Source organism: Mustela erminea, chromosome 6, assembly GCF_009829155.1.
Source record: "Mustela erminea isolate mMusErm1 chromosome 6, mMusErm1.Pri, whole genome shotgun sequence".
NCBI lineage: Eukaryota > Metazoa > Chordata > Mammalia > Carnivora > Mustelidae > Mustela > Mustela erminea.
Genome location: NC_045619.1, coordinates 13453918 through 13468427, shown reverse-complemented (window position 1 = coordinate 13468427; position 14510 = coordinate 13453918). Strand labels below are relative to the sequence as shown.

General features: G+C 46.3%; 1 protein-coding gene across 3 annotated transcripts in view; it reads right to left on the bottom strand.

The window, feature by feature from the left end:
• Positions 1-14510, bottom strand: part of LARGE1 (LARGE xylosyl- and glucuronyltransferase 1) — a 527449-nt gene that overhangs the window by 262448 nt on the left and 250491 nt on the right. For all 3 annotated transcript variants that reach the window (XM_032346463.1, XM_032346461.1, XM_032346462.1), the window contains exon 5: positions 751-874. In XM_032346463.1, the coding sequence (XP_032202354.1) occupies positions 751-874 (124 nt within the window). The remainder of the gene's footprint in view (positions 1-750; positions 875-14510) is intronic.

Sequence of the window (14510 nt, the reverse complement as noted above, 5' to 3'; positions counted from 1 at the left end):
GCCTCAAACGGAGGAGAGAGAGAGCAGAGACCGGAGGTGGTTTTCTAGGGCTCAGTAACAGAACGACTTTCCAGGAAGGACCCAGATGAGATGGGAAGAGTCAAGAACCAGAAGGAGGACTTCTTGAGACTGTGATCTCAACCCTGATCCAGGCAATGTGGCACTACAGATATATTTTAGGCGAGGAAATGGTATGATCAAATGAGTCTCATTCGGTGAAACCTTCTACTCCAAAACAACGTTTAGTATTTACTCAGTATAATCTTTTAAAGCACATTCACATATATCCTCTCACTTCTGCCTGCTCATTATCCCATGAGCTTGGTATTATAATCACCTGTTTACTGATGAGAAAAAAGATACAACAAAGGTGTAGATTAACTACTTTGTATCTTAAGATGAGTAAATGACAATACAACAAATTAAAACCCAGGCCCCTCTGACGCTGAATTCAGTACTGAGCTCCCTGGGTAGCAAAGCCACTGCAGACCTCTTTCAGATGCGTATCAGGCCAATGGCCTCCCCCTCTAAAGAAAGCCTTGGTGGCCAGAACCGCCCAGACCAGCATGCACTCTGTCCTGAGGAAGTGGCCCCTTGGATGCCTTCCAGAGTAACATCAGATCTGGGTGGCAAACAGCCTGGCCATTCCCAGCTGAAAGCTGAGATTGCTGCCACTTCCAGTCTACAGGACCAAAGCCAAGAAAAGCATCCAGCTCGAGGAGCTCGGGGAGGCAACCTCGCTGCCCATACCTTGAGCTCATCTGCATTGTAGAAGTCCACGCGCACGGCAGGCACCATCCAGGTCTGGAAGAGCGTCGCCAGGATCTGCTCCGCGATGGAATCGGCAATGAGGTGGAAATGCAGGGGGTTCCGCCTGTGAGAAGTGGGCGGAAGAGGAGTCAGGAGGGACAAGCGAGGGAGTTCCAGATGCAAACCCACATTCTTACCAATTTGTAACACGGGGTCAGTTTCTTTCTTTCTTTTTCTTTTTTTTTTTTTAAGATTTTATTTATTTATTTGACAGACAGAAATCACAAGTAGGCAGAGAGTCAGGCAGAGAGAGAGGAGGAAGCAGGCTCCCTGCTGAGCAGAGAACCCAACGTGGGGCTCGATCCCAGGACTCTGGGATCATGACCCGAGCCGAAGGCAGAGGCTTTAACCCACTGAGCCACCCAGGCGCCCCACGTGGTCAGTTTCGAAGAGCACCTGTGAAAGGATGTCATGCACGTTACCAACCCAATGCTTGCTGGTAACCAGGATGCCAGAGCCGAAAGGGAGAGCAGGCATCTTATCCCACCGGAGGATTTCAACAGGGTCAAATCGTTGGTAACACTCCATTTAAGCCAACCACCGAACCTGTTACTAGCATATTTGTGTCTCTAAAAACCTTCAACAGAGCCTATGAAACAACGTGGTCAACCCTTTATTTCTACCACCTACACGTTTGGGCATTAGTTTCAGGAGCACAAGGACAGAGAATTAAGTCTTCAGACCAGCTGAATGCAACAGACAAGATACTTCTCCTACAGCATGGTACAGAGTTCTGTTTTCTACTTATTCTTCCCCAAAGAAACCCAGGCACCCAAGATGGCATCACTGGGGACCCCCCATCACTGAGCACCAGCTTGCCCTCACTTTGAATATTCCTACAGCTTTTATTGGCTCACCTCAACCAGCCGTTACTGGGGGAGCACCCAAAGTACCAGGCAGCATTACACCAGGGCAAAGCTTCTGGAATCAAATGGAAATGGACCCAAATCCCAGTTGTGACATTTATTAGTGGGGATTTGGGACATGTTATTTCTCCCTCCCACTGTTGCTGCTTCATTCTGCAAAATGTTGAGAAAAATCTCTTTATCAGGCTACCGTGTCAATTAGATAAGTTTAATATATAATGCCTATCAAAAATGAACACAGGACCATAAACAGCAGATATGCCTTCTTCTATGATATATACTACCGAGCCAGCAGAAATAATAGCATCAACTATAATATCACAAATGAGTGTCTCTGGGAAATCTAGAGATGCAAATGACCTGGTTCTCATGACCTTAGGGAGCTCATGCTCGTTAGAGGGACAGAGGACCCACGGTGTGATATAAACACGTAATTTTATGTTATCAACATAATGTTGATAACAATCATAACACAACACAATGCTCTTTGGGAGTAAAGGGAAAAAAGGGGGTTAATTCTGACTGGGTCAGGAGGACGTGGAGGAGCTGGGGAAGCTGTGTCTTAAAAGATACAGGAATTTGACAGGAAGCAAAGGGAAAGCGGACACAATGCAAGGAGAGTAATGGGATTCTACAGCCTGAGCCCAGGGCGAGCCGGCAGCGGGTGGGGAGAAGTGGTTAGCTGGGACTCTAGGGTCAGAGCAGCGGAGGAGGAGAGGAGAGAGTGCAGAAAGCAGCAAACACCCAAGTAAACAGTCCTGACTTCATCAGCGAGGCGTGGGGAGCAACATGGCTCACCTCTTAGCTTTCAGCCTCCTGAGCCTCTCCCCAGCCCTGTTCTTGAGATACAGACCCTCTTTTGGCTTCCCACGCCCACTCTTCACCTGAGACTTCGCATCTTCAACTTGCTCTGTAAGTGACCTTGCATTTGCTCATTTGGTAAGGACTCACTGAGCACCTACTACTTGCTGGGAGATGAGCAGGATGCCGGGGACGAGGTAAGATAACCACTGCTGCCCTTACAGATCTCATGACCTGGCCCCCTCTCCTCCCACCCTTCACTCTCTGCAGCCGGCATCTATCTCTTACTCAGCTCCTAGTTCTGAGGTCTGCCATCATTTTCCCCTAGAGTCCTTCCCTGACTACCCATGCCTGGCTCAGGGGTCCTTCCTAATAGAGGGTCATCGCAGCACCATGGACCCACCCGTCGGTTTTGATCGCTTGTTGTCCTATCTAGATCCACACTTAACTGTGAGCTCGGGGAGGTCAAGGACCATGCCAGCCATGCTCCGGGGTGTCACCTCGTAATCTAGCTCTGTGCCGAGAATGCGGGAGGAGCTCTATAAAAGGACCGAACGGATGGGTGAGGGATGGACAGCGGACAGATCAGGCGAGCAGAGGCGCACACATCAGGTGGAAGATGAGACTCGCGGAATGTGAAATGAGGATCTGATCTAAGGCCATGTCGGAGGCAGAACCACCTAGCGGGATTTCAGGAAAAGAGATCTTAGATAAGGGGGAAAATGAAACAGAAGCAGCAGAAGGGGACACTGCGGCTCCTGCGGTGGTGGTGATGTCTCTAGGACAGGGGAGGCGAGAGGAAAAGCAGCACAATGGAGGAAGATGAGGGGTTTGGGATTGGAAGCACCAAGTTTAAGGTGAGGGTGGCAAAGCCAGGAGGAGCTGAGTGGATCAGTCTAAACCTGAAGGCAATCAACAACGAAGGCTAACCCACCATACACATGACAGGTGCTCAAGGCTGAGAAACAGGATAAATAAATAGAAGACACAGTCAGGACTGCAGAATTTCTCCGTGGGACCCAATGGCTGAACACTGCAAATTCCCCCATTAAGCTATCTCTATTCAAGGGAAGGGGCACAGGTTCCTTGGAAGCCCTATTAGAAGCCTCCCTGTAAGAAGCTACTGGTTGGCCTGAGTGACGATTAGTGGTTGTGTACTAATCAGCCAGTGACTTACCTGAAGGGTCAGAGTCACTGGCCTCTGGCCCGGAACTGACACCACCAAGCCTCCCCACCCCCCACAGGAGCCACAGTGGAGTCTTATGCATCGAGAATGGACCAAGGAAAGCCTTTATAACTGCCAATTTGCATACCCACAATGGAGGAATGCATAATTTTAGACACAGAGTGACAATACCAAACAGACCAAGCTACGTATATTCCAACATGATCACGCTGTGCGCCTGTCTCTGTCTTCCCGTGTGCGTGCTCTCCAGAGGTTACTCACTGCCCAGCATAGAGTTCGCATAGTTCCTATTCCTCTTCAGACTTCCCTTCTCAAGTTAGCTCCTCCCAGACACCTTCTTTGAGCTCATCCTGGCCCCTTTTTCCTGCTAACTTGGCATCTCCTATGAAAAACATGAATACCCTTTCTTTTCTTTCTTTTTCTTTCTTTCTTTCTCTCTCTCTCTTTTAAAGTAGGCTCCACACCCAGCCTGGAGCTCAGTGGGCCTTGAACTCACAACCTGAGCTGAGACCAAGAGTCCGACACTGAGCTACCCAGGTGCCCCCACACCTGCCCACCATTTGTAGCATGATACCATGACACGTTTTCAAACACGTGGCTCCTTGTCTCTACTGTGAGGTCTCTGAGGACAGAAACCATGTTCTCATCTCCATCCCTGGTGCCCAGAAGAGAGCCTGGCATGTAACAGGTGCTCAAGAAACACTTGTGCAACAGGAAAAGGAGACCAAAGCCCCTCCTTCTAGGCCCCCACTAACGTCACCGTTCTCTGCCTCAGTGGGGCAGAGCAGGCGGCTCGCTGCTTCAGAACGTCTGGGTCGGAGCCCTGGCTGCGTAACTGCTAACCGAGTGACCACAAGCAGCTCATTCGTCTTCTGAGGCCTCAATTTATTGATCTTCATATCAGGAACATTAACAGGAGGTAAACAGTACTGCGCGGTAAGGATTCCGTGATACAACATGAAGTGCCTGGTGTGTAGGATTTTAATGTATGGGAACCACCGGTGTGGTCTGAACGTCTGTGCCCTGCCCCCACTCAAACTCATAGGTCAAATCCTAACCCCTCAGGTGATGGTATCAGGAAGTGGGGCCTTTGGGAAGTGATTAGATCATGAGGGTGGAAGCCTCCTGAAAGGGATCGGTATCCTTAGAAAAAAGGCTCTTTTCTCTAGAAAGCTCCCACCCTCCCTCCATCATAGAAGGACACAGAGAGAAGCTGGCAGTCTGTCACCAGAAAGCAGTCCCTCCTCTCCCCCCACCATCAGACCATGCTGATGTCATGATCCCAGACTTCCCAATCTCCAGGTCTGTGAGGAATAAGTTTCTGTGGTCTATGAGGCCCCCCAGTTGAGGTATTTTGTTATAGCAGCCCGAGCAGATCAGGATAACCACTGTCAGTGCTAACTTAGGAAACTGTGATTTTCTTGACTGCTTTGCATTACGCTTCAAATGAAGTAATTTCAATTAGTTCCTCCATCCATAAAAAAAAAAAAAATGAGTTGAATGAAGAAATATGCAACAAAGAGCTATGAAGCAGTAAGTACATCAGAGGCATGAGGGGGGTTTAGGTGACGCAGGAGCTGGCACTTTCGGAGCTGGCACTTTCCTCTCTTGGTGCAGCTATCAATCTGGCAGAAACACGGAGAGAATGCAAATAACTACACAAACACTGGAACATGGGTGTGCCCTAACACTGGGCCACCTCACGTGACTGCAAAGTTTGGGAATGGCACACCTCCCGGAGAGCCATCTAAAACAGACTGAAATGGACAGTAAGTGAAGGGTACCCCTGAGTTGGATGGTGAACAACCTGCACAACTGTACAGGACGGCTCTGCAAGGACATGCACAAAGTCACAGGGGTGCAAGAGGTGGCTTCTCGACAGTGCAGAGTCTAGGATGTCTGCACATACTATGTGGCAATTAAACCAGACCCTTGGATGAGAGGAGATGGGAAGATGGAGGAAGGTATCGTGCAGGATGTGATGGAAGAAGGGAAGGAACAGAGGCAGGAAAGTACACAGCATGTCTAAGAAGAACAGCAGTGTTCTTTGGGTGGATCATACAGGTACATTTATTGGACACCTACTGCATGCCAGGAATCAGGAGAATAAAAAGAAAAAGTCAAAGTCCTAACAGCAGGCAAGGCCAGAGTGAGTGACTTCTTAAGATGCACGACTTTCATTAACTAAGAAAAAGAGAGCCAGATGAGATCTGGGTGCTGAGCAGGAAGGAGATCAAAGTTGTAATTTGGGACGTTCATCTAACTACAGAGCAGAAGATGGACCAGCATGGAAAGAGGAAAAGGCCCACGGAGGAGGATGCTGCCGGCATGTGTGTGAGGCTTTCCCCTTACAAGCCCTTGCTCTGGTCTATTTCAAGCATCTCCCCAGAATGGGGCATCCAGAGAAACGCTTAGCTCATCTCTAGGGAAAAACTAAGCTGTTTGCTTTGTCAAAGGAGTCCGTGTGCCTCATCAGAAGAATAGGAAAACGCTCGATCAGCTGACACACCAGACCCCCGGCACAGGGGACCACTAAGACCCTGCCACTTCATGGACAGTCTCAACGACTCACTGCAGCTTGATCTCACTGCTGTGAGGCAGAATATCCAGAACAGCTCTGCTAACCTCCACTTTGGGCATCACCATGAGAAGGTGGGTCCTGTCAATGGCCCCTCTCGGGCCCACAACAAAAACACTGGAAAACACTGCCCAGACTACTTTGCTTCAAGTTTCTGTGTAAGCCAGAATGTTCCCCTCAAGTTTTGATCTAGAAATCCAACCACCAATGGGATGGTCGTAGCCTCGTGCCCACGGGCCACTGAGAATCAAGAGGACCTACTTACAACTCTTCTAACCCCAGGTTGACTAAGAATGTGTGGGGCTGCTTAGTAACCTGTCTCTCCTCAAGAATGTAAACGCCATGGGGACAGACATTGGTCTGTCATCCGCTGGTGTAGCCCAGCCCCCAAAACCACCCCAGGCATGATAAATAGGGGCCCGAACACATGTCCGTCCTCCCGAATTCCCTGCCAAGGTTAAGGGCACACCGTTTGTCCAGCCTCACAAGCTAGAAACAGGAGCATGACCAGGGCTCCCTCCCCAGCTAATTAATCCCCTGCCCTGAGAGGCTGCTTAGTCTGGTGAGTACAAACAGGTCTCTGAAGCCAAATTGCCTGGCTGCTGCTTCTCTTGTTTGTCAATGAACTAACGATATGACATAGGGCAAGCATGGTAGTTCTGGAGTCTCAGTTTCAGAATCTGCAAAATGGGGTTGTTACAATCAGATTGAGTTAAAATGTATGAAGCACTTGGAACGGTGATCCACAAGGAATATGGACTTAATAAATGTTAGCACAATGAGTGTATCTGCTCTCTGGTGAGACCTCATGAATATATTTACCCCTTCTCCCCCTGTCTCTGAGCTGGCTTCCACCAACAGATCCTCTGTCCTGTGAGCCCTGAACTCCCTCCAAAATGATCACGCAATCCCCTGCTCAATGTATGATGGGTAAAGTCCAGCCTCCTTCATGGAGCTAACAGGATCTTTGATAATCTCACCCTGTCCACCTCTCCAAACTCATGTCTTCCTCCTCCCTCCTCCAGCCAACCTGCACTCCAACATTCTCTTCCCCAGACCTGCATGTGACCAAATTCCTCTCCTTCCTGAGGAATAAAGGGCCACTTCCTCAGGGAGGCCCTCCATGGCCGCTCCACGCAAAGTGCCCTCCCTATGGCTCCCCCACGGTGCTGCCCTGTTTGGTTCTTCTTAGCACTTCTTAGTATTGGTAATCTCTATAATTCATCTGAAGGTCTATCTCCTGCCCGCTCCTAGAATGTGACCTGTGTAGGGCAGAGAGTCTCTACTTTGACAATGCACCTGTCCTCTTGTTTTCTCTATCCACAACCCCAGTGCTTGGCCAGTGCCTAACCATGGGTGCAATGTCAGAGATTAATCAAATTTTCCCGCAGGCTTGTGTGTGTGCTGTCTCTCTCCGGAGCAGGACCACCTTCACATTGCCTTGCTAACTGTGTCCAGTCTTCCCTGGTCAATTTAGACACCATGGCGTTGAGGAAGCCATTGCACTGGGTCACATGCCCTTACCTGTGCCTCCCACAGATTTCCAGGCTCAAAACACAGGGGGATGCTATCGTCTACAGACAATTCACATCTCTGTTCCCTGCTAGAAGGAGTCTTAGCACTGGAATCGTGTTTTGTGAATAACCTTATCTCCAGATTTCACTAGTCCCTTGTAGATATAACCACCCAGTAATCATTTATTGAAAGAATAAATAAACAGACAAGTTAATAATTATATGACAAGTTAATAACCTGCCTAACACAGTTACCCGGTGTTACGAGTAAAGGCACTTTGGTAAAATGTGGGAGTAAAACTTTTAGCGTTGGGTTGGCGATGTCTCTTAGGCACAAAGCCCAAAGCACAAACCATAAAAGAAAATATAAACTGGTTTTCATCAAAATTAAAAACATTTATGTTTCAAAGGATACCATCAAGAAAACAGAAAAGATAACCTCAGAATCGGAGAAAATATTTGCAAAGGATTTATCTGATAAGGGGACTGTAACCTTAATACATAAAGATCTTTTACATCTCAAACAATAAAAAGACAAGTAAGCTAATTAAAAACTGGGCAAAGGCGGGGCGCCTAGGTGGCTCAGTCAGTTAAGCATCTGACTTTTGGCTTCAGCTTACGTCATGATCTCACAGATCGTGAAATCGAGCCCCACATTGGGCTCCATGCTCAACGGAGTCTACTCGATGGTTCTCTTCCCCCAGTCGCACAGTTCTTACTCTAAAATTAATAAATCTTAAAAAAAAAAAAAAAACTAAGCAAAGGATTTGAACAGCCATTTCTCAAAGAGGATATACAGACGGCCAGTAAGTACAAGAAAAGATGATCAGCAACATCAGGCATGAGGAAAGGCCAATCAGAACCAAAAAGGAGCACTTCACAGCCACTGAAGTGGCTAAACTAAGACGACAACAAGTGTTGGTGAGGATGTGGGGAGACTGGAGCCCTTGCTTGCTACTTGTGCAATTGAAAGATGATGTAGCCGCTTTTGGAAACTGGTCCTGGGGGTTTCTTCTAAAATTGAGTGTAAAAAAAGTCACCACTGTTGAGCTCCTCGGGAGTCCCATTCCTAGTCGGACAGCAAAGCTTGCTCCCAAACCTTCACAGGAGCATTATCCGTAACTGCCAAGAAATGGAAACAACCCCAGTGACCACCACGTGATGAGTGGATAAACAAAACGCAGTCAAGCCAGGCGCTGGAGTATTACCGGTGACACGAATAAATGAAACACCGCCACCTGCCACGAAGCGGACGGACCTTGAAAACATGGTGCCCGGCGAAAGAAGCCATCACGAAAGACTAAACTGTGTAAGACTCCATTATATGAAATGTCCTGAATAATCAAATCTACAGGATCAGAAAGATGAGGGAGGCTGCCAGAGGATGGAAGAAGGGGGAAATGGGGAGCGACTCCTCATGGATACAACGGGGTTCTTAGTGAGGTGATGAAAACGGTCTAACATCAGGGAGCAGTGAGGGTTGGGCAAGTCCGCAAATACTAAAAACCAACAGACTGCACACATGTGAAGAGTGATTGTTACAGAATGTGAATTAAATTCCAATGCTCACTCATTTGCCGGAGCTGGGAAGTGGCCTGTGCGTTTGGGGGACGGAAGAGACCCGGTCTGCTCAGGGGTTTCTGGGCTCCGTTGCCTGGGGAGCTGCGCTGTACAGCGAATGGTCCGCAATGTTGGGAAGGCCGGCCGCCGTCAAGGCTGGCTTCTACTGGAAGGGAAACCCCACTAATAAGGACAGAAAAGAGCCTGACTGTGCCCACATGTGAAAGGACATCCTACCAGGCCCGCGTTTGAGAAAACGTCCTCTAGCTCAGAACTCAGAGCTAACTGCGAGGCTATTTCATCCTCCATGTGTGACTTCTGAGTCTTCTTTTTAAAATCACTTCCTCGCTCGGGAAGGTAAGAAATAGTTTTAATGATTCCAAAATCAGCCAAAGGCCAAGAGCTTCCCACCTATTCTCTTCTGTTCACAGGGAGATTAGCAGGCGAGAGACAGATGTTACGGACATATTTACACCAACTGAACCGCACCAGGGGAGGGATAAAAACATCTTCAGAATTTCTTCTTGTTCACGGGAAGAAAAAAAAAAAAAAAGATAATTTTCTCGATACAGGATTTGATGTTATTTAATTTTATTTCTGTACAACACCTAAAATAGTCTTTTATACCAGTCACCAATTATATGCATTTTGGGAGCGCGGCTTTAAGCCCAAGAGAAAAGGCTTCTACGTGAGCGGGCCAGCACACCTTCATATACAACAGGTGCCCCGTAGCCTGCCGGGGTCTGAACAATACAGACATTAAGTCTGGTCTATATTCAGACCAGATCACACTTTGACAACAAAGAAAGAGGCAAGTGCATGTTTTATCTTCGGAAGAGCCTGCAGACTTTGCTCATAATGAGCGATGCTCCTGCTGCCTCTGGTTTCCTTAACTGCTCCCCTGTTCCAGGTTGGGATGCAATAAATATGGTAATACAGAGAGCAAAGATGATTAAACCCCAGCTTTCTCCCTGCTTTTCCTTTCTTATCTTGTCAGGAATGTGCCACAGCCCCTACAGGGCAATCCAGGGTCTGCTTTTATTAAAATATACAGGGACATCTGAGCTGAAATAATCCTTAATTATTAAGTTTACAATGGAACTGCAATTTTAGAAAAAGAAAGAGGCTGTGACAGCACCTCCAATGCTCAGTGAATCTGTTACACTTAGAGATTTAATAGAACTCACTGCAGAAAAACACAGCGGCCAGAAGGAGGGTTTTTTGGTGTGAGCTCTTGGTTTGAGGGAGGACAAGTGGCACCGATAATGTGGGAAGATTCAAGGACAAGTGAGTATCACAGCAGAAAAGCTTTCCATGGGGGAAGAACAGAGCAACTTTCAAAAATCAATCAATCAATCAAAAGGCCTCCAGGCTTTGAGAGAGCCAAGGTTAGAATCCCAGGAGTATCAAGGACTCCCCTGTGACCTTGAACAAGCTATTGAACCTCTGTGAGCCTCAGTTTCCTCATCCATTTGTGGGGATAAGGGCATGTACTGTACCAGACTGGCATGAAGATCAAACACGATGGCCTACGGGACGCTGGTATCTGAACTACACAGAACAGTTGTCTTTGGTCTTATGTACCTGCAGGACCAAATCGCATAGATGCCCTCCTTACCTGTTCAAAGACATCACATGCCCACGGCACCTTCGCTTTTCCCTAACTTTACTGAGGTGTAATTGCCAAAAACTGTATAAATTTAAGGTACACATTAAATATATTATAAACATTTAAGGGGATATATCTATATATGTTTTTACTGTGAATTAATCACCACAATCACACGAATGAACTTACCCACTTCACAGTCACAAATTCCTTTACTCCATACTTTTTTCCTAAGTCCTCCTAGAACATTAATGTCCAAGCCTTTATTTTATTTAAAGTAGACTCCACACCCTGTGTGGAGCCCAGTGAGGGTTTGAACTCATGACCCTGAGATCAAGATCAGAGCTAAGATCAAGACCAGAGGTGAGATCAAGAGTCGGAGGCTCAACCGACAGAGCCAACCAGGCGCCCCCCTCCCAAGCCTTTAAAACCACTATTTCCTTCATGCTCAGCACCTCAAAAATACATAGTTTGGAGGAGGGATGAAGAGATGACGACAGAAATCCCAGTAATGATACCAATTCTCTACTGGGTCACCCCGAACGATGACTCAAAATAGAAAAAATAATAATGATACTCAAAATAGTGACTTTTTTTTTTTAAAGATTTTATTTATTTATTTGACAGAGATCACAAGTAGGCGGGGGGGGGGGGGGGGGGGGAGGGAATAGAAAGCAGGCTCCCTGCTGAGCAGACAGCCTGAGTGGGGTTTGATCCCAGGACCCCGAGATCAAAACCTGAGCCGAAGGCAGAGGCTTAACCCACTGAACCACCCAGGTGCCCAAAATAGTAACTTTTTACAATGGAGAGCTCAGATTCTCAAGTTAGACTTGATACAAAGCCAGCTCTAACATCCTCTCTGCAACCCTGAGCTACAACTTAATCTATGGATTCTCAGCTTCATTGTCTGTAAAATGGGGATAATTATAGTTCTCACCTCATGGAGTCATGGAAGCATGAAATGCATTAATATCTGAAATGCATTAATATCTGAAAAACACTTAGAATAGACAGCTAGGTTCGTATTTGTTCAATACACAAAACAGAGAAATGTCTCACACAGATTATCTCTGATGACAGTCAGAGGTTAGGGGACAGAGAGGTTAGGGGACAAACCAAAGCTCTAGAAAGTACAGAGACGTCACTAGGGTCACCCAGCTCACAGATGGTAAGACCAGAATCAGAGCCTATCTCTGTTTGTCTGTTTTATTCAAATCCTAGGTTCTTCCCATCACAATCTAGAAACGGCTTCTTCAATAAGTTGAAGCCTGAATAAGCAATAACACAATTAGAGGCAGATGCTAGGCACAAATACGCTGTTTTATCCTCCGTGTTCTGCAGGGGCAAAAGTGAAGTTTAAAAAAACAAACAATCAAAAAACCCAGCTGCTTGATGTGCAAAGTAAGGCAAATCACCCAGCTTCTTCCTGCCAACAGGGCTGCGGAGTGTGAGAATAAGATGATCATCGTCGCAAACAAATATTAAATTTTTACAAGCTGGCCTACCTTCCTGCCCAGGAGGTAAACACCTAGCTGCTAAGTAATTTTATTTTTTCCTCTGTTCACTAAAAAGCTCCGTTTCCTTGAAGAGGAACTATGCTTCCCAGTTGATTTGCTATTGGCAGTTGGAGTTATGCCCCCCCCCAATTTTTCTTTAAACATCCTTCCATAGAGGGCACACAGGCATATACTGTGCTATTTTCTATGACGTAAACCCTCGTTCACATGTATTTTTGTATTTAGTTTTTCTCACCTACCCTTTTCCTTCATCGCAGAGCTTGTGTAATGAGATGACCAAAACCACACGTCAAGAGGAGACAGAAACAAGTTCACCTTTATTTCTCCTTCTCCCCACACAACACAAAGAACTCCATTTCTAAATACGGTCTCTGCCAGTTTTTCTGCCACTGGTATTTTGACCGTGTTCACACGGCCTGTGCTTACATAGTGGGATAATGCCATGCATGTGTTTTCAACTATGTTGTCCCTTACATCGTAAAATAGAAAATATAATTTGTCCGCATTCAGACATACAAACCAAGAACATGGCTTACTACAAAAGGCTGTTCCGGGGTGCCTGGGTGGCTCAGTGGGTTAAAGCCTCTGCCTTTGGCTCAGGTCATGATCCCAGGATGCTGGGGTCAAGCCCTGCATCGGGCTCTGCTCAGCCAGGGAGCCTGCTTCCTCCTCTCTCTCTGTCTCTCTCTGCCTGCCTCTCTGTCTGTTTGTGATCTCTGTCAAATAAATAAATAAAATCTTAAAAAAAAAAAAAAAAAGGCTGTTCCACTACTTAGCCTTACTGTTTTCTAAGTATTATTCAAATTTTTAGGATGATAAACAGTGTGTCATAAAAGCGTTTCTGATAGTCTGGATTATCCTTCAAGGACAGAGTCCCTGAAGTAGTCATATAGGGTCAAGGTCTTGGGCATTGACACCATTAAATCTCTTTCCCAAAAGATTATGGCAATTTCCAGTTCTGGTAGGAGTATGTTAAGAGCACCTGGGTATCATTCTTTTACAATCTTTTAAACTAGAGCATGCCCACTGTCACCAGGTATACTGCAGAAGTAAAAAGGATTGGATGTAACAAAGCAAGCCTTAAATGAAAAGTTGCTGAAAATCTTGTCTGGAAAATAAATCTAATTGCTGTAATTGACAGTGAAAGCCAAAAGAAGCACCCTACCACTATTATTCTATTATTATTAGCATTAGAAAGGTACTTCATTTGCCAAAGCATTTTATAATCACATATTGGTTAATCCCCGTAACGTGCTTCGGAACCATTGAAGCTATTTATAGCCAGACTTTCTGAGCGAAAAGTCTTTCAAAAGTCCTTTTGTCTTGATATCTCAAGTCAGGATCGCCAGCACATCAATTCACAGACATGGTCATCTGTCGAATTTCAAGGATGGGAGGGACTGAACTGGTCACATGGACCAAGATCAAGTAGTCCCTGAAGGGGCATGCAGAATTTTCCGAATGCATACTAAGAATCTGCTTTCTTCTCAACTCCCCAATGTCTCCATGAAAGTGTGGATATGCCATCAGTGGCCAATTATAAATCTACTGCTACTTTTTAAATGTAACATCTTTGTGCTACACAGTGACTGTAGGAGTAAAAGTTTATGCTCCATGGGATTCCTTAGGGTTTCAGCAACTACTGAAATTATTTGATTTGTAGCTAAAAGCAACAGTGATACTATTTATGCCCAACAACACCAAATGTTTTTATGGCTTTAAAATTTGCCATAATTGAAAATAGCACAAGTGACTATCTGTAATCATGCAAATACCTTTTCTAAAAAGGGGGCATTCCTCCACCCCCACCAAGTCAAGGAGGGACCAGAGTTCTTTAGTGGTGGCAAGAAATAAACACAAAAAGGTTGCGAACCACTCATCTAATTCAGTGTTCGCAGACAAAACGCCTGGTTTCAAGCATTACATGAAGGCTGCAAGAACCCGTACAAGGAGTCTTAAAAACAGCATAGGGGCGATGGCGGTAGAGAAAGAGCCTCTCACTTTAAATCAGAAGATGAGGTTGAGCCCCGCTTAGTCATTCTTCATTCGATGTTTCCATACCCTCCTGC